General features: G+C 34.1%; 1 protein-coding gene across 1 annotated transcript in view; it reads right to left on the bottom strand.

The window, feature by feature from the left end:
• The window catches only part of LOC138706508 (sodium/potassium-transporting ATPase subunit beta-2-like), a 117,909-nt gene extending 105,664 nt beyond the window's left edge, over positions 1-12,245 (bottom strand). Inside the window, exon 1 of the mRNA XM_069835863.1 lies at positions 11,995-12,245. Within this exon, the coding sequence (XP_069691964.1) occupies positions 11,995-12,121 (127 nt within the window). The 5' untranslated portion in view covers positions 12,122-12,245. The remainder of the gene's footprint in view (positions 1-11,994) is intronic.
• Between the last annotated feature and the right edge of the window lie 9,942 nt (positions 12,246-22,187).

The raw sequence follows: 22,187 nt of genomic DNA, 5'->3' as shown, positions 1-22,187 counted from the left end.
TTATTATTATTATTATTATTATTATTATTATTATTAATAATAATAATAATAATATTATTATTATTATTATTATTATTATTATTATTATTATTATTATTATTAGGGGAGAGTAGGGTAGTATCGGACATCGGGTAGTATCGGGCAGCGCGTTTTTTTAACCTACCACCATATGGTTGTACCTGAATGACATGGTTTCGTTTCTCTGTGCGACATCACAGAAACGTAACCATGTCAGTCAGGTACTATCATCGTGTGGTAGATGAAAGAAACTCACTGTCCGATATTACCCGATGTCCGATACTACCCGACTCTCCCCTATTATTATTATTATTATTATTATTATTATTATTATTATTATTATTTATTTATTTATTTATTTTTTTAAGTAACAAGTCTGTGTGCGATATGTCCTGGGAAAGTACTGTATGTAATATGTCTGCATTTCATATATTGTGTATCTATTTCTATACATTATATCTATTTTATCTTATATATTTGTATTTGATAATATAAATATGATTTTTATTGTCATACACATTTAATGTAGGCCTAATATGTATATTTTATGTCATAATTATGTATATATTGTATGTAACTATTTGTACAGGGCTATAATATGTACAATTTAATTACAGCCCTATATACCTTCGGGTAAAATAGGTTCTATAAACTTGGAAATTCAATACAAAAATTATTATTATTATTATTATTATTATTATTATTATTATTATTATTATTATTTTTAAGTCATTCATTCATTCATTTAGAGTTCTGCCCAAGAGCAGGTCTTTCACTATAAACCCAGCTTTCTCCAATCTTTCCTATTTTCTGCCTTCCTCTTTGTCTCCTCATATGATCCATATATCTTAATATCTTCTTCTGCCCCGAACTCTTCTCCCGTTCACCATTCCTTCAAGTGCATCCTTCAGTAGGCAGTTTCTTCTCTGCCATTGCATGTGAATACGTGTCTTGTATCACATGGTATTATTATTTCATTCGTAAACATATGTTGCGCGTTTAATTAGCTTCGAATTTTTCTCTTGCTACGTTCTTTATTTCCACAGCGATGTCCTCATTTGTTCATCTTCTTGGAAGAGACAGTACTTCCATCGGCCCGCACCTCTCGCCCCCTGGGCGTACCTACACATACACGTCAAAACAGACAGTAACGCGACCACTGCTTTTCTATAATCGTTCCTGCGCGAGCTATATTAACACCTTCATTTCATTCCAGTTGATAAGGCGTCGTAAAATAACCCAATTAAAAACATGGACAAGACTAGAGATAAATAAAATTTCGTGACGGAATGCGAATCAAGACAAATCATCAGGAGGAAGGATGCCCTTCTCAGCAATATGTATAATTACGAGTATTGTGCTCAGTTGTTTCCTGAAAGATATAAGCGATTTATCTCTTGGAGATGCGAAACTTCCGAGGAAGGAAATCTCCCTCCATTCCCGGTGTCTTGGGTACAGACCTACTATAATAACAGATTCATCGATTTCCACTTCGCCGTTACAGACTGATCCCTGGGGAAGTATTTAATCATGACACGTAAACTTAACAAATGACAAACTCGAGCAGCCGTGTGCAGTGGCTGATAGCTTATCTACCTTAACATGACAGACTTGCGACAAATGTTGGACAAGCGCTTGTGTTACCAATAAGCGTGGAAATATTGCGAATCCCAAATCGGAAACACATCGTGGTATGAACCTACTTCAAGGCAGAAAATAAAGTTTCCTTGTTAAGAAAACTAGCAAGAATAAAATATCTACCTTTGATAAATGTTCACATAACATGATCAATCAGGACACACTTCTGGCTTGAGACCCAATGTCTTAAATATACACGTAAAATGCTTCTCAACCATTTTATTTTCATTTGTAATCTTCTAACCAAGATAAGTATGCCTAAATTCTGACACTAGTCCATACTCAAAATTATCAGTTCTAAATGAAATGATTTCTAATATCTTCTTCCTAACTGGCAATCAAAACTACGTCATCAGCATATCAAAACACTGAATTTCTTGTGTTCTAGATATAATCCCACGTCTATAGCGGCTGTTTTAAGTGCAGAATCCATCACAGAATTTAACGAAAGTGGAGAGAGCCTATTTCATGTTTTATATCCAATATCTGTCAAGAAATGCAAGAATAAAATAAATTAGAATTACTTACTAAAGAGAAGAGCAAATAACTACATAGACCTACATTCTAGTGTAATATTTACATAAACTTAAAATGCATAAGTACCTCCAAAACAGTAGTTATTAATATATAATGCCTTTTAATTATTCTAAAGAGCTGCATTAATATTTCATTAATAAATCTTTTTAAGAAGATAGGGTGTTATTAACAAAAAGAAAAGTATCCTGAAGTTCAAATGCTTATATGTACTTTCACGATACATGTTGTTGCCCTGTAATACCTGGGCTGTAATATCTGGACTGGATGAATGAATAAATCAATCTATGAATCAATCAATCAATCAATCAATCAATCAATCAATCAACGAATCAATCAATTCATACATGAATGAATCAATGAATCGATGTATGAATGAATCAATGAATCTACTCGTATTTATGAATGAATCAAAGAGTTGATGGATGTATGAATGATGATGGATGAATCGATGGATGATTGATTGGTTGATTGAATGTACTGAGAGGAAGAATTATCAATTAAATGGTAGGCCTACGCGATGATAAACGCGTCCTTGCAAGGGCTCTTGTAACTCCTGCATGGCTCAATGAGGTCTACCTTTGCCGTCCACCCACAAAGAATGAGAAACAACTCGAATATTCGATAAACCGACCCTGAGACACTCCGAGAGATGGGAGAGCTTTGCATACTGGCGTTCAATAGCAATATTATAATTTCTATTTTTCGTAACCGGTTGTGTACAACTCTATTCCTGATTTTAAGTATATAATAGGCTACAATTTGTTTTATGTCTACTACACAATAAGAATATATAAATTTAAATTTACAATTTTTCATTATTTATAAAATCCATACATAACTTTTTAAATTTAATACTAGAACTATTAGAATTGACAAGATTAGGATATTTAAATATAAATTTGTTATATATTCTTGGGCCTAAATTACTACAATGATTAAATACTGAAGTAACGTTGCATTTTGGTTCAAACAATCTTAAAGAATCCATATCTTTTTTTTTTTCATAACTATGAGAATACAATTCAAAGCTATTTAGATTTTTATGTATAAATTTTATTAAACAGTATAATAAATTTGTCTTATTTTAAGAGCCTTAAAGTCTAAAAGCAATTTTTGAGATGGAAAATCAATAGGTTTATGAAGACATATTTTAATTGTTTTCTCTTGTAATAAATAAAGTGGATGAAAACTGGTTTTAAATAAGCTACTCAATTCTATAATTCCATACATAATTACAGATTGAAATAATGTCAAGTGTATTGTGCGCAATAAATTAATTGACAAGTAATTTCTCAATAAAACAAAATAATACATTTTACGTAATTTATTACAAAGATAAGTGAAACAGTTGGTAGCTTGCCAGTTTCAGATAACATCCGGTAAACACGGGAAAACAATAGATTGGGAAGATGTCTGTTTTCCTCAACAGCAATTAATGCAGTGCCATCACAATCCATAAACAAAAAGCATGTCTGCATATTCACTAGGAATACACGGATTAAATGCCAAGTGAACCTGTATTCAGTTGTGTGTTGTGGTGCTCAGATGCTGCGTTGTGCGAAAGATCTGGCATAACACGTCAAGTAGTTGGGTTTTCTCCAACCGTAAGGTGAATGTCAGGTAATCTACGGCGGATCCTCGGCCTCATCTCGCCAAATATCATCTCACTATCACCAATCCTCTCGACGCTAAATAACCTATTAGTTGATACAGCGTCGTTAAGTAACCAAGTAAAAAGAAAACTTCAAGTATTATAAACGGAACCACAAGATGTTCTAATATTTCTCCCCTAATTTCTCCCCTAATTTCTCCCCAACCGTTAGACTTCGGATATAGGCATATAGTATTTTACATTCCTCTTGAGACACTCGTATATCCTCATCTTTGCTTATTTTCGTAAAGGTTAATTTTACACAAAATCATTTTACTATCTACAAAATTCAACCAAATGGAAAGAAATATGAACAGGTAATAAAAGTAAAAGAATACAGTATGTGTCCCTTTTACATACTATGAAGACGCATGGGGGCATGGAGGTAGAGCTCCATGCTTCCCGGCAGTAGAAAGAGATGGTATGGTTGGCATCACATGCCGACCACATTTTTACCCCTGGGAAAAAGCGATACTCCAAATGACAGGAGGCTGACCTGGCTATATTCTAGAAGTTATCACAACGAGAAAAGTCTCGCCACCACTTGGGATTTAACCCAGGATCTTCCAGTTTTAGCCAGTTGCTCTACCAAATGATCTATCAGGACGGCTGAAAATTGATGGTTGTATATACTGTATGCATATAGTTAAGAATCTAGTCATATTTCATATTACATGCCAACAAATAAACAATAGGTCTACTATGAAAGAAAACAGTTCACCAACAGAAAAATACTTCATGGATATCAGCCAGCTATTACAAAAGTGATATTTACAAGTGAATATAAAACATATGGATTCCTTAACATATTAACGACCTGGAATTATTGTGCAGAATCGAATATTGAGGAAAGAATTTTGGTCGTAAATCTTGCGACTTGTACAAAAAAGTAAAATTTTTACAAAAAGAGTCTTCATCTCTGGTCATTTCCATGAAGGTTAATATTGTACAAAATCATGTTCCTGTCTACAAAACTCGATAAGGTAATAACAGTAAAGGTAAATGTATCACTTCTACAAGCCGTGAGGGCGCATGGAAGTGTGGAGGTATAACTCCATGCTCTTCGGCACTAGAATGAGATGGTTTGGTCGGTACCACTCACCGACCGGTATTTTACCATTGGCAACGACTCGGTAGCCTACTCAATTTGACAGGAGAACGAATGGACCCCGGCGTCGTTCTAGAGTTTTGGCAATGAGGAAAATCTCGTCATCTGGCATTGAGCCCGGGACCTTCTTGTCCTTAACCAACTAAACTATCCATTCGGGCGGCTACGTAAAAAGTAGTATTGTTTATAATAACAATTTAACTACATTACTTGTCAATAACTTAACAGCACAATGAAAGAAAGCCCTTCAAAAAAAAAAAATACTAGTAGTTTATGGCTATCAACCAGCGAGTACGAAGGTAGTCTTTACAACTAAATGTGAAACGGAGGGATTCATTAACACATTCATTTGATTCATTTAGTGTTCTGCCCAAGGGCAAGTCTTTCACTGCATCTCCAGTCTTTCCTATTTTCTGCCTTTCTCTTTGTTTCCTCATATGATCCATAGGCTATATCTTAATGTCGTCTATAATCTGATATCATCTTCTATCCTAAATTCTTCTCCCGTTCACCATTCCTTCCAGTGCATCCTTCAGTAGGCAGTTTCTTCTCAGCCAGTGACCCAATCAATTCCTTTTCCTCTCCCTAATAAGTTTCAGCATCATTTTTTCTTCACCCACTCTTTCCAATAAAGCTTCATTTCTTATTCTGTCTGTCCATTTCACACGTTCCATTCCTCGCCATATCCACATTTCAAATGCTTCCATTCGCTTCTCTTCACTTCGTTGTAATGTCCACGTTTCTGTCCCATACAATGGCACACTCCACACAAAGCAATTCACTAGTCTCTTCCTTAGTTCATTAACACATTAAGGACCTGAAATTGTCGCTCGACTTATAATGTTGAGGAAGGAATTCTACTGTAAATCTTGAAACTTGTGCAGAAAAGTAAAATTTTTACAGAAAAATACCCCCTTCTCTTTGCTCTATTTCCGTAACGGCAAGGACTACGTTAATTTTACGAATTGGTCCGTGCAGACCACTTTAAACTCTAATTTTTAGTCTGATGTGTTCGACTGGAGGCATAATTAAAGGGTTCAGAGCCATAGTGGGCCAAGCGCCATTTATTAAAAACGGAGATAGCAAGGGTTAAAGTTAAGTAAATACCATAGTTTAATGAAGATTGATATATCATATATTCTTAATGTGTATACTTTATATTACTTGTTATATGTTTCCATTGAATTATGGTAATATCTTCATTTTAACCCTTGTTTTCTATGGTTTTAGTAAATGGCGCTTGGCCCATTATGGTTCTGAACCCTTCAATTATGTAAATGATTTATTACTTTTACGAGAACAATTCTGGAAATACAGTGTCTACACCATTTAATGATTGAAGGAAATTTTTAGTGAATTGTTATTTGTGTTGTTTTGTCTAATAAACATGAATTAATTTTTATTTAGGTTATATTTTATTTAATGACACTTTCAGCTGCAAAGGTTATTTCAAAGTCGAAATTCAACGTGGGTGAGAAATAGAGACGAATCTTGCTCGACTTCCTCTATCAGGGATAGGGCTATTTTATGTGCCACAAATCTACGACACGGGATCCACAGTTTACGGTAAACATTTTATCGCCCTTTCAAATGCATCGTCTTCGGACGGGTTGAGACCGCGAATCTCGGAACTAGCAGTCAGCATGGTAGTCGTAACGCCACCGAGGATCGCATTTTATTTATCGAGAATTAGATGTACATCATTTTGGGTGGGAGTTATTCGCAGTTACTGAATATGAAAAATATTCTTAAATAATACAGTTTAATAACACGAACGAGTACCACTTTTTTATTAAGAATTTTAAATTTCATGTGCATCATTTCAGAAGAGAGCTACTCGCAGATACTGAATGTGGATAACATTCTAAAATACTATAGTGTCGTAATACCACCGAGTACCACTTTTTTATTAAAATATTTAAATTTCATGTATATCATTTTGGATAGGAGTTATTCGCAGTTATTGAATATGAAAAGGATCCTTAATACTACAGTTTAGTAACACCATCAAGTACCACAATTTCTTATTAAGAATTTAAAATTTAATGTAGACTATGACATTTCGAGTGGGAGTTATTTGCAGTTACTGAATATGAAAGACATCCTTAAAAATACTACAGTTTAGTAACACCATCAAGTACCACAATTTTTTTTATTAAGAATATTTACATTTCGTGTATATCATTTCGGATCGCAAATACTGAATATGAAAAATATCCTTAAATACTATAGTTTCGTAACACAACCGAGCACCGCTTTACTTTATTAAGAATATTTAAATTTCGTGTATATAATTTCGGGTCGCAAATACTGAATATGAAAAATATCCTTAAATACTATAGTTTCGTAACACCATTGAGTACCACCTTACTTTATTAAGAATATTTAAATTTCGTGTATATAATTTCGGGTCGCAAATACTGAATATGAAAAATATCCTTAAATACTATAGAGTAGTTTCGTAACACCACCGAGAACCACCTTACTTTATTAAGAATATTTAAATTTCATGTATATAATTTCGGCTCGCAAATACTGAATATGAAAAATATCCTTAAATACTATGCAGTAGTTTCGTAACACCACCGTGCACCACCTTACTTTATTAAGAATATTTAAATTTCGTGTATATAATTTCGGGTCGCAAATACTGAATATGAAAAATAGCCTGAAATACTATACAGTAGTTTCGTAATACCACCGAGCACCACCTTACTTTATTAAGAATATTTAAATTTCGTGTATATAATTTCGGGTCGCAAATACTGAATGTGAAAAATATCCTTAAATACTACAGTTTTGTAACACCACCGACCACCACCTTACTTTATTAAGAATATTTAAATTTCGTGTATATAATTTCGGGTCGCAAATACTGAATATGAAAAATATCCTTAAATACTACAGTTTTGTAACACCACCGAGCACCACCTTATTTTATTAAGAATATTTAAATTTCGTGTATATAATTTCGGGTCGCAAATACTGAATATGAAAAATATCCACCGACCACCACCTTACTTTATTAAGAATATTTAAATTTCGTGTATATAATTTCGGGTCGCAAATACTGAATATGAAAAATATCCTTAAATACCACAGTTTTGTAACAGCACCGAGCACCACCTCAGTTTATTAAGAATATTTAAATTTCGCGTATATAATTTCGGGTCGCAAATACTGAATATGAAAAATAGCCTGAAATACTATACAGTAGTTTCGTAATACCACCGAGCACCACCTTACTTTATTAAGAATATTCAAATTTCGTGTATATAATTTCGGGTCGCAAATACTGAATGTGAAAAATATCCTTAAATACTACAGTTTTGTAACATCACCGACCACCACCTTACTTTATTAAGAATATTTAAATTTCGTGTATATAATTTCGGGTCGCAAATACTGAATATGAAAAATATCCTTAAATACTACAGTTTTGTAACACCACCGAGCACCACCTTATTTTATTAAGAATATTTAAATTTCGTGTATATAATTTCGGGTCGCAAATACTGAATATGAAAAATATCCACCGACCACCACCTTACTTTATTAAGAATATTTAAATTTCGTGTATATAATTTCGGGTCGCAAATACTGAATATGAAAAATATCCTTAAATACCACAGTTTTGTAACAGCACCGAGCACCACCTTATTTTATTAAGAATATTTAAATTTCGTGTATATAATTTCGGGTCGCAAATACTGAATATGAAAAATATCCACCGACCACCACCTTACTTTATTAAGAATATTTAAATTTCGTGTATATAATTTCGGGTCGCAAATACTGAATATGAAAAATATCCTTAAATACTACAGTTTTGTAACACCACCGAGCACCACCTTATTTTATTAAGAATATTTAAATTTCGTGTATATAATTTCGGGTCGCAAATACTGAATATGAAAAATATCCACCGATCACCACCTTACTTTATTAAGAATATTTAAATTTCGTGTATATAATTTCGGGTCGCAAATATTGAATATGAAAAATATCCTTAAATACGACAGTTTTGTAAAACCACCGAGCACCAACTTACTTTATTAAGAATATTTAATTTTCGTGTATATAGTTTCGGGTCGCAAATACTGAATATGAAAAATGTCCTTAAATACTATAGTTTCGTAACACCACCGAGTACCACCTTACTTTATTAAGAATATTTAAATTTCGTGTATATAATTTCGGGTCGCAAATACTGAATATGGAAAATATCCTTAAATACTATAGTTTCGTAATATAAACGAGCACCACCTTACTTTATTAAGAATATTTAAATTTCGTGTATATAATTTCGGGTCGCAAATACTGAATATGAAAAATATCCTTAAATACTATAGTTTACGTAACACCACCGAATACTACCTTACTTTATTAAGACTAGGCTATTTAAATTTCATGTATATAATTTCGGGTGGGAGTTATTCGCAAATACTAAATATGAAAAATATCCTTAAATACTATAGTTTCAGTAACACCACCTACAGTAGTACCACTTTTTTATTAAGAATATTTAAATTTCATGTATAGACTATCACTTCGGGTGGGAGTTATTCGCAGTTACTAAATATGAAAAATATCCTTAAATACTATTCCCTCCGTTCCAAAATATGGTATAGTAACAAACAAAACAAGTTTGATTATTGCGCATGCGCGTACGAAATGTTTCGCGGTGTGGTATTCTGTTCAGTAGTGAAGGGACTATCAGACAGTGCAGTTGTGAATGTTTCTAATCTTTTGTAGTGGATAAAACTATAATGTTGAAATAGTTTATTATGAACAGAAATCAAATGGGCACCTGCTGTGATTTTCCTGTTGCACAAAACGTAACACCAACCCAGTCAGTTTTGAATAGAAAATCTAAGGCTCAACAGTCGTACAAAAACGGATTATAATTTATTGCAGTTTTTATGTTAATTTGCCTCTCTCAAAATAATTTTTGTTTTTTTTTTTCTTTTATTAATTTGGCATCACACAGAATGAAATGTACCTAATTTTTTTATGTTTTTCTTATATTAATTTATCGTCCAAATAAGTATCTAAAAAATGTATTAAAGTTACATTATATTACTGAGAACTTTAACAAATGTATACCATATTTTAACAGAATTAATGACATCTTTCTATACCATATTTTGGAACAGAGGGACTACAATTTAGTAACACCACCGAGATCACCTTTTTATTAAGGATATTTAAATTTCATGTATATAATTTCGGGTGGGAGTTATTCGCAGTTACTGAATATGAAAAATATCCTTAAATACTACAGTTTAGTAACACCACCGAGCACCACCTTTTTCTTTTATTAAGAATATTTAAATTTCATGTACATCATTTCAGATGGGAGTTATTCGCAAATATTGAATATGAAACGTATCCTTAAATACTACAATTTAGTAACATCACCAAGATCACTTTTTTTTATTTAAAATATTTAAATATCATGTAGGGCTTGCCTCATTTCCGGTGTGAGATGCTCGCAGATACTGCATATGAATAAGATTCTCAAGTACTATAGTTTAAGGGAGCTCTTTATACAGAGAGACAAAAGGTGATACAGAAACCATTTCTTTACGGTATCAGGATGTTAAAAAAAAACAAAATCGGATTTTTCGGCATGAAAATGCGTACTTCTCTGCTTATATTTTGTGCAATATAATAATAATAATAATAATAATAATAATAATAATAATAATAATAATAATACTAATAATAACGTTTGTAGGAACAATTTCTCAAGTGATTCCTGCATAATGAGACTGGATTATGGGAGTCGGTGCAGAGGATGAAATAATGGCGTGTTCCACCAACCCTCTTTCAATTAATTGTAAACACGACCTTTACAATCACTGAGTGGAGATGATAAAAATGATTGCAAGGCATATCCATGCATGCAATTACACATTGCGAGTTCATGTTCGGGCGTGACGTCAGAGAGTTATGATGCGATCAATCCGCTGTGAGGTTGACCTATTTAAGGACTACCCCCAACCAACCCTTCACATTCACGGTAATGGGATTCAAAACAACTTCTTCATGAAAGAGGATTAGTCGGGCTGGCCAGACTCGCTTGATTTTCTTCTTTCTTGCAGTTGTCTTGTTGCCTTGGTAACATATAAAAAAAATTATGTTCACTCTCCGTCTCGCCTACCTCCCATCACCCTCTTCCTCTTCTATAGATGCTATTCGCCCATCTCTATTCCTATTGCAGCATTTTGAGCTCTAGCGCAAATATTTCTGTTTTTAATCTAATCTATTAACGGATTTAATCTAGAAGATATTGATTTTATATGGAAATTCTCAATGTATAGCTGTTAGTTTCGGTAATGGAGTAAAGGCGTTGTCTAGAAACTGAAAATTTTTGTGAAAAAATTCAAAATTGCGTATGAATAAAGATATTAAAATTATGACAATAAATAAAAATGCAAAGTTTAATTGTGCAAATATCGGAGCACTGATATATAAAATATTTCGATCCTTCCTTACTGCTTACGCAACAACTGTAAGGATCATAAAAATTTAAAAGACACCAACTAAACAATCGTCTCGATTTCACTTAAATAGCTTATTGATGCCTCACATAATGCAGGTTCAAAGTAGCTTAAAAACCGATAACATAGAGTCCTTAATACTATAAAAAGTGCAGTAGATAATAACAATTAATAAAATAACCGGAATCTAAAAATAAAACAATAATTTATATTGGTTAAATATTCTGCACCGCTCTTATTATTTTGTAAAGCAAGTTTTCATATGGTTGTTAATTTGTTATTACAAAATTAACAGAACGTTTTAAATGTCATTCTAAGCGAAGTACTTAGTTGGATGCTTTTAATATACAAGATACTGATTTTCAGAATAAATTGTGTAAAAGCACTGAAAACTATTAATCCAACATCTTATAAGCTTTGCATGACGTGTTAAAGGGATGCTACAATCGATTATAAAACTATTAATAAAAAGGGGGCAGTTGGGATGGCAGAGGGGTGGGTAGGGGTGAAAATTAGATGAAAAATGATCTGCTTACCCCAACTGGCACCGGTACGTCCCAAAAATTGATGAGTTTCGGAATTCCACAGAAATATTCTGAATCCTTCCCATTTTCCCAGTTTCGGTGGGGGGGTGTAGTACTGCTCGGCCTTCTTCTCTGCCATGGTTGCACTCCTTCAAGTAGAAACGGGGTCCCTCTCGGTGGGCTCACGCAGGTGCAAAGAGGGCCGGTACGTTGCAGATTCGTCGGGATATTCTAACTCCAGGACTGGCCGGCGAGCCTCTGGAGACCGGCGCTTTTATCCAGGAGGATGCGCGAGTTTCCCTACCCGATCGATCTCTGCCGTTCGCTTGAGGAGACGGCGCTGCCATCTGTCGAGCATCCGCCCAACTCGGTCGCGAAGGCTTCGAAGTTCGCGAATGCGTACATTCGTACAAGCCCATCCCGATCTCGGTGCCGGGAAATGGATTGCCATGGAAACGGCCGTGACCCCATATTTTCCTACAAACCATCGAGCGACTCCTGACCTTTAGCAGTCCGGTCCGCGACACAGCCCACGCGCTGTCGCAGCGTCGATAAGCTGATAAGCGTGAGGGAAACGACAGCTTTCAAATTTAGAACAGGCCATTCCAAAATATCACCAGTTGAATTGGCTCTCTTCATTATGATGATAATACATGTATACAATACATACACAAAGAAATTCCATCTTAATATCAATCCTGGAAGGACACAAGCAATTATATTAGGAAACAAACGGCAAACCGACGCTGTAAAACACCTCGACATTTCCCCCGTTAAAGTAAGTACAGTGCATATGCCTTTCAGTTCTTCGGTAAAAAATCTTGGCATTCACATGGATAACAATCTCAACTGGGACATGCAAATCACAGAAACTTGCAGAAAAGTATATTCTATTATCCATGTGCTAAAAAGGATAAATGTTCATCTTCCCTCTTGCTTAAAAAAGTCCCTTGTGCAGACGCTTGTATTTCCCTATTTTGACTATGCTGACATTTTACTGACTGACCTTTCCAGCGACAACAAAACGAAACTTCAACGTGATCATAACTTGTGTGTACGTTTTGTAAGCAATGTTCGTAAATATGATCATATTACCCAACCTTGGAAACAATAGGTTGGCTTAAACTAGATACGAAAAGAATCTTTCCTCCCACCACAATCTGAACACACGCTCTCGCCATGAAACAATACTAACAATACCATCCCATCGCACCTCCTCATACTCATCCTCTTTCACAATAGCCCTGCCAAGACTCTGGAATTCGTTACCTGCTAGCATCAGGGACTGTCGAAATAAAATTGAATTCAAACGCAAACTTACTAGGCACTTGGCCAGTAATTTAGACTCGTTCAGACATGGTTTCTTGTAAATAGTTCTGTTAATCTATCACAAAATATTTCAATATCCGGTAATTTCATTACTATAGATTTTTGTTATTGGAGGTTTAATTTGTAATTCAGTAAATAAAAAAAAAATATTCTTTGTTCTTAACTTCTATGATAAAATGTCTAGCTTTCATTAATCAGGTAATCTTGTCGTACTTTAATTTTTATTGTAATTGTAATTGTAAATTTAATGTTAATTGTAATTTTATTGTTCATATTATAGTTGTAATCCCCTGGTTGAGGGGCAGAGAAGGCCTGACGGCCTTATCTCTACCAGGTTAAATAAATAAATACTAATACTAAATACTAATAAGTGTTATACCCCTGGACAGGTCTTTCTCTGCAAACCCAACATTCTTCAATCTTTCTATTTTCTGCCTTCCTCTTAGTCTCCGCATATGATCCATAGCCTATATCTTAATGTTGTCTATCATTTGATATCTTTTTCTGCCCCCAACTCTTCTCCCGTTCACCATTCCTTCCAGTGCAACCTTCAGGAGGCAGTTTCTTCTCAGCCAGTGATCCAACCAATTCGTTTTTCTCTTCCTGATCTGTTTCAGAATCATTCTTTCTTCATCTACTCTTTCAAACACAGCTACGATGATGATGATGATGATGATGATAATAATAATAATAATAATAATAATAATAATAATAATAATAATAATAATAATAATACCGGTCGGGGCAAGTTATCCGGTTGAGGTTTTTTCCGGGATTTTCCCTCAACCCAATACGAGCAAATGCTTGGTAACTTTCGGTGCTGGACCCCGAACTCATTTCATCGGCATTATCACCTTCATTTCATTCAGATGCTAAATAACCTAGATGTTGATACAGCGTCGTAAAATAACCCAATAAATAATAATAATAATAATAATATTATTATTATTATTATTATTATTATTATTATTATTATTATTATTATAAAACCATCGTTGACTTGCACCATTCTGACCACATGACCGAGGAATGCCGCTACGTATAAATGATTAATGCCGATTCATGTTCTTCAGCGAAGTCAATACGGAACCAGCAAGAAAATTAAATCAAATTAAAGAAGATGATGATGATGATGATGATGATGATGATGATGATGATGCTGATGGTAATGTTGCTCTTAACGATTATAGTAGCGCTGATGAATGATGATATTGATGATAACAATGATAATAACATCAACGATGCTCGCGATATTGCAAAAGAAAAAAGAAAATACTTCCGTGCTTGAGTACCACATTGGAACTGAAATGAATTCTACAACACCCCATTATAAATTTTTTAGTAATTTTATTTTATGTCTTCCCAAACCGATCAGACTGTATTATAATAAAATTACACTTTCCTCAAATTTTATAAAATAACAATAATCCCTATATGATACTGATATGTGGTTAGAGACCTGTCTTTTATAATATTGCTCTATTAGAATTCTATTTATATTTTCACACTTGAAGATCTAACGTAAGCGCCGATGTCGGTGAGAATTATTATAAATAAAGGAGTCTGAATTCTATTATTATAAAAAATAACTGGAAAGTAGGCCTGAAAATTAATTCAGACAGTTTACCACACAAACTGAAAATTACTCATAACTTACAAGCAATGAACATTGGACTGCAATGAAAGTGGTGCAGAGATACATTAAACAAACATTTTAAAATCCCGAAGTAAGAATCTAATCTGTGAAATACAATGGTCCCCCCCCCCCGGAAAACCACAGGACAGCGCACAGAGAAGTTGTGAATAAATTGCATGAAAGTTACGAACATTATGAACTCAAAGACTGAGTGAACTTCAAAATACACAACTTTTTGAAAACTGCTCCCTGCAGTAATGTATAACTGGGAAGCAATGAAAACTGTGACTTACCGGCGGATGAAGGCAGTCCGATCTCTGCTGCCGCTGAGGGCACACCAGGACAGTGACATCTGAAATATCACAAAGTTAAAATGAGACCACATTTTCAATGATTCACAACATTGGCTATTAAAATCAATTCACAGCCATTCCAGTTGTCACGGATGTTACATTTTTACTATTTTCAAACTCTGCATAGCCTACTGAACATGAAATGAATTTTTTCAACTTTTATTATTACCGTGGAAACATAATAATCTTATTTTTAGGGATCGGAAGTTTAGGAAAATGCCTATTTTGTTAGAATGTGCGTATTTTAAGGCTGTTAATTTATGTACAAGAATCACGAAAAATCAAATGTTGTGATGAAGTTCTATATTGCCTATATTTGCCTTTTTTTTACAGTTTGTACCTTTTTTGTTTTTATTTGTTCTTTTTTCGCTTTTTTGTAGGCATATATAGCCTAGTTAACAGCACTCATTATTAATTTTTTTGCTTGAAACTGAAAAAAAAAAAACTGATAGTTCTTATAGTATACAGTACAAAGATTTCGGACACCCTATTGTAATAGAATTCTTAAAACCCTCTACCTAGCTAGTCCCATCGTTCATACCGACTAGTCACCGTCTTGAGTTCAGATAATGGTTTACTTTATTATCTACCCTTCTCCTGCATAACATAGACGACGTATCTGCTTGAAGCACACAGTCTAGGATTATCTTTGTATTTAGAGAGAAGTTACCCGACACTTCCCTATCCCCTGAGCCTATTTTTACGAGGTGGGGGACATGGTTGAGAGCAGTAAAATAATATGCGAATAACTTTGAACAAATAGCACTGACTATTAAGGAACATTCAGAGAATGATTCTCTGTCAATCAAAGAAGCTCAGTGTGTGTTTCAAGAAAAAAGACTTAAAGAAGATTTAACACATATCGATGCGCATTTTACTTTTGTAGCAGATACCATTCAACAACTGGAATCCAGCAGCCTGTCATTTTGTGAATCCATGTCCCTGTTTTTGAATGCAAAGAACAGATTATGTGTAGCTCCTGGCAAGTATGCTGCTCAAATATATAAGAAGCTAAAAAGAGTTATTTCAAGAAATCCTGGATATGAAACCATTAATTCTGTGTGTAAAGTTCTAAGTGGGACCGGTGGTGAGCTTCCTGAGGGGTTTAATGTAGCCAAGATGGTGCTGTCACTTCAGTGCATATTGAGAGATTCTTTTCAGCATATGAACAGATTTTGTCCAATAGGCGTCACAAGAGCGAGTGTTTTAATCTTGAAAAGTTGCTTGTTGTGTACTGTCATTCAAATTATGAACATGGAGATGAATAAGTGCACACTAAATTAAACATTCTGTAGGACAAATACCACTTATCTAATTTTTTAAGTGGTCATGGGTCATGCAGTGTTATGTTAATTTGCTATGTATACATAATGATAAAAAAAAAGCGAATACTGGCATTTAATTAAAACATCGTGCAAGGAAATAGCCCAAATTAATTATTATGTGTGGAATAAATTTTCAGGGGTTAATTTTCCCTAAATTTGTATTTTTAGTGCCTTTTAGGTGCCTGGAATACAATTTTTAGTGTCTTTTTTGGAGCCTAAAATACCATTTTTAGTGCATTTTTAGGAGCCTAAAACACCATTTCCGATCCCTACTTATTTTGAAAGCTAGTATCTCTAAAAGTCTGTCCTCGAACTTTGACTTCTAATCACATAATTGTAACAGACTGGTCAGTCTAATGCACTTTCAAGGCAACAACTTTACCAATTTCTATATGCTGCCTCTAGCGACTGCAAGAGAAGTCACGTTACAATCCTGAGCTGGCATGGAGTAATAACATACAGCTATTCTCCCATCTAGCGGTTGTTACCGAAAGTTCATTGTGGCGAAGCGTAGCGGTCGTTTTCTTCCACATATTGCCGTTTTTAACATGGGGATGTAATGAAATGATTAGCCTAAAAATGTCCCGTTAAGGGCAAAGGCCTCCTCCTATAGAGGGAGAGCTCTCTTTGTCTCACGCGGATGGCCAATTTGTTATTATGTGATCAAGGCTTTCACGCAGCAGGACTGCTAGCAGGCTTGCATACTTTTCTGGCGCTACCCCAGAAGTTTAGAGTGTAATTAATACCTCAAGGTTACATCTCTAACAATCGGTCCCTCATCTCAAAATATTCATGCTGGACCCTTCTATCATCTCTACAAGGAAACTGTCAGTGAGGTCATATCGAAATCTGGAATAGTGTCGATGGAATTATTGATCGCGAGATAAGCAAGAAAATTTTCCATGAAATTGACTTAAATTCGCCTCACAGTCGGGAAAAACATCGGAGTGAATCCAACCAGGGTAATCAGCTCACAGAGGGCTTCGAGTCCACATCAGAGGTATCCTCGAAGCACGAGTCCTGCTCACTACTCCTAAACCTGGCTAGTATCCATGTCCAAAGCGTTCTGCTACTTGTGTGTGTTTAATGTTAAACATTTTAAATGGAAACTGTCAGTGAGCTCATGTCGAAACCTCCTTGAAACTTCGCTGACAAGAAGGACGTCTTGTAACAATGTCACACACCAAAAATCGGCTGCGAGATTCAACTGCAAGGTTCTGAGATCGAAGTTGCAATGTTACCTGATAAAGCAGCCATGCACCAGCAATTGGACACTCCTCATCAGTAGTAATAGGAAGAGGTGGAGCGTTCTGTGATATTGTACTGCCGAGCTGCTGTATAGGGACGCACAAACCCAGCGTTAAATTCTATGCTCAGTGTTTTAATAGGGATTGCTAATTCTATATCGGAAACTTCGTGTAGGTTTCGATATCAGTTCACTGACAGTTCTCGTTAGCTGATATATTTAGCGGCAACAATTTTCATAATTTGTAAAGTTTAATAATAATAATAATAATAATAATAATAATAATAATAATAATAATAATAATAATAAATATTATTATGTTATTATAATAATATTATTCGGTTGAGAAGCTTTTGTCATCTAGTGTGCTGTCAAAAAATCTGAAAGTTAGAATTTATAAAACAGTTATATTACCGGTTGTTCTGTATGGTTGTGAAACTTGGACTCTCACTTAGAGAGAGGAACAGAGATTAAGGGTGTTTGAGAATAAGGTTCTTAGGAAAATATTTGTGGCTAAGAGGGATGAAGTTACAGGAGAATGGAGAAAGTTATACAACACAGAACTGCACGCATTGTATTCTTCACCTGACATAATTAGGAACATTAAATCCAGACTTTGAAATGGGCAGGGCATGTAGCACGTATGGGGGAATCCAGAAATGCATATAGAGTGTTAGTTGGGAGGCCGGAGGCAAAAAGATCTTTGGGGAGGCCGAGACGTAGATGGGAGGATAATATTAAAATGGATTTGAGAGAGGTGGGATATAATGATAGAGACTGGATTAATCTTGCACAGGATAGGGACCGATGGTGGGCTTATGTGAGGGCGGCAATGAACCTCCGGGTTCCTTAAAAGCCAGTAAGTAAGTAAGTAAGTACGTAAGTAAGTAAGTAAGTAAGTAAGTAAGTAAGTAAGTAAGTAAGTAAGTAAGTAAGTAAGTAAGTAAGTAATAATAATAATAATAATAATAATAATAATAATAATAATAATAATAATAAGTTAATAATACATCATTATCGGCATTCTCCATTTTACAGTGGTTTACCGTCGTATCGACATGGCACAAATTTTTTCAAGTAGCTTACTCAGTCAGACAGGTGGCATACCTAACGCGGGAATATGCCTATGATAGGATGATAGTGATGATGGAGGGGGTAATGAGAATTGGGAAGAAGTCGGGTCATGGGCCTTGAAATTGGTACTTTTCCAGAATAATAATAATAATAATAATAATAATAATAATAATAATAATAATAATAATAACAATGAACTAAGAGGATACGGCATCGAGGTAGTTACACTTTTTTCAGATCCTTTTCGGACAACTACAGATAGCTTGTAAAAACATTCTTCGGAGTCGAAAAATGCTGAAAATGTATAGGTACTCTGTCTAATTCCATATAAATTCCTAGACTGACTTTTCTCAACAAAAATGTTTCCTCATACATGAATCGAATGAGAATTTGAAATGACATTCGGCAGCTCGTGTCGTTTGACAGCGTCCAGATGACTGGTGCACATGTCCGGCTCGCTGGTCACTCATAAACAAACGAGATCTAATGATTTGTACACAGAGTTACGTCACTGTTGCCAGCAGCTCGCAGACGTGACTCACATTGCCTGTCCCCGGGATTCGCGGCAAATTGAATCGACGGATCTCCTATTACAAAACGTAGAAACCCGTGTGTTCGTCATCTTTATTTCAAATGCGTATTTTAGAACAAGTATTTTTTTATATTTAGGCTATAATTTAACGTAGGTACGAAGCCGAAAATGAAATATCGCAAAAAATTACGTTTCGACAATGACCTTAGAACCAGCAATAAAGTTTTTATACGAAATAAAGTGCAAAAACATACAAGAATAAAAATACATAAAGTTTTGGCAAGGCCTGTCCTTAACGTAAATGAAGATGTACAGCTGTCAAAAAAAAAAAAAAAAGTGGCAGCACTAGTGAACAGCAAATATTTTCTAAGTCCACTTCGGATCACGGTGATGTTATACGATGCTCGCGCTTGTAACAGCAGTTTCGGAACTATGGAGTCATTCGAGATCTGTGTTTCGTAGAGTTGTTGTAGAATGGTCGCTTAATGATTCGAAGGTTGTGAGTTCGAGCCTTGTTTAAGTTGTCATCTTATTTTATTATCAATCTTTAGCGATATAAATAATATTCAAGTTATCATTTGTATTCTGCCATCGTTCTTTAGCGATATAAAATAATATTCAAGTTATCATTTATATTGTCATTGTTCTTTAGCGTTATAAATAATATTTAAGTTATCATTTATATTCTGTTATAGTTCTTTAGCGTTATAAATAATATTAAAGTTATCATTTATTTTCTGTATCGTTATTTGGCGATATAAATAATATTAAAGTTATCATTTATATTCTGTTATAATTTTTTAGCGTTATAAATAACTTCCAAGTTATCATTTCTATTCTGTTATCGTTCTTTAGCGATATAAATAATATTCAAGTTATCACTTATATTGTTACAGTTCTTTAGCGTTAAAATAATATTCAAGTTATCATTTATTTTCCATATAGTTATTTGCGATATAAATAATATTCAAGTTATCACTTATATTCTGTTATTGTTCTTTAGCGAAATAAATAACATTCAAATTACTGTACCATTTATATTCTGTTATCTTTTTTTTAGCGATGTAAATAATATTCAAGTTATCACTTATATTGTTACAGTTCTTTAGCGTTATAAATAATATTCAAGTTATCATTTATATTCTATTGCAGTTATTTAGCGTTAAAATAATATTCAAGTTATCATTTATTTTCTATATCGTTATTTAGAATATAAATAATATTCAAGTTATCATTTATATTCCGTTATCTTTCTTTAGCGAAATAAATAATATTCAATTTACCATTTATATTCTGTTATCGTTCTTTAGTGATATAAATAATATTCAGCTTATCATTTGTATTCTGCTATCGTTCTTTAGCGAAATAAATAATATTAATTTATATTGTTATCGTTCTTTAGCGATATAGATAATATAAATTTAATGTTAGATTTGGAAAAATAAAGTTGCATAATATTAGTGTTAGTTTTTTCTTCTTATGATATATTGCACTTCCTCTAACACAATAAAATGAAAAGGAGGATTTGAGCTGCGACGTTGACATCTAAATTCAAAAGTTCTTCCAACTGAGCCACGGGGGCACAAATAAAGAAGAATAATAATACGCGGAAAAATTGGTCCATCCCCCTCCTAGACGTTCTGATGATTTGTGGAAGCTCGCCCAGGACATATCCACTCGACTGCAAAATGTGATCGAGATTGGAGGAAGATGGACTAAATATTGAATCGTGGCTTTTGGTTAGTTTTTTTTTTTTACAACTTATAATTGTTTTAATTTTCAGATGCAAGCATACTTGTTTTGTTTACGCCAAGAAAGATATTTTGTTTGACTGCAACAGTCTTCTTTCTTTCCACTTGCAGCCATAATATCATAATAAGTAATGATAAAGCCATGGCATAATGCATTCATGAATCTGATGTTAATTAGACCTACTAAAACAGTCATAAAAGAAACAGCAACAATTATATTTTCTTCTATCTTAAAAACACAAAAAACATAACGAACAGATTCATTACAGGGGCAATCTTCTTATTGGTTAAATGGAATGAATGTTACTATTGATATGTATTGTTGTTATAATCGACATAAAATATGTTGTCAACTTCTAAATAAACAGTCAGTTTTATATTGTTGACTTGTAGCCTACTTCAAAATGGAAATTACGGCACTAATAATAAAATTTATTTTCCCTGGACCAAAAATATAATACAAACTGACTAAAATCGCATCAGTAGTAACAAATTGTTACAATTTTTATTTGATTTTTTTTTTTAATTTGGTAGCATTTAATGCTTACCGAATATCGAATACTAAAAACCCTAATCGAACCATTACTTCCACTGACCTTTTTTTTTTTTTTGCGTATAATGTGTGATGGGTGGCCCCTATAATGCATCTGTTCCAAACATAAAAAGCATTCCGCGGTGTTCGAACGCACTACCTCACGAATAACAGGCCGGAACGCTACCATTACGCTACAAGTATAACACGTAGAATACTTCAATTATAACTGTATATAGCAGGCTTCGTGGTCCAACAACATGTAACATCGCCTGTCTCCGAATTGTAGCGGAGATATCCGAAGGGAACTTAGTATCTAAGAGATCGGCCACTTTCTTTTGACAGCTGTACAACGACTAACAACTACGGAAATGAAATTTTACGATCTGCTGGCTACAGTCTGCTTGATCTAAAAGAAGTGAATCAG

Source organism: Periplaneta americana, chromosome 9 (genome assembly GCF_040183065.1).
Source record: "Periplaneta americana isolate PAMFEO1 chromosome 9, P.americana_PAMFEO1_priV1, whole genome shotgun sequence".
In the NCBI taxonomy this organism is placed as follows: domain Eukaryota; kingdom Metazoa; phylum Arthropoda; class Insecta; order Blattodea; family Blattidae; genus Periplaneta; species Periplaneta americana.
Note: the sequence above shows the minus strand (reverse complement) of the source record. Positions and strands in the feature narration are given on the sequence as shown.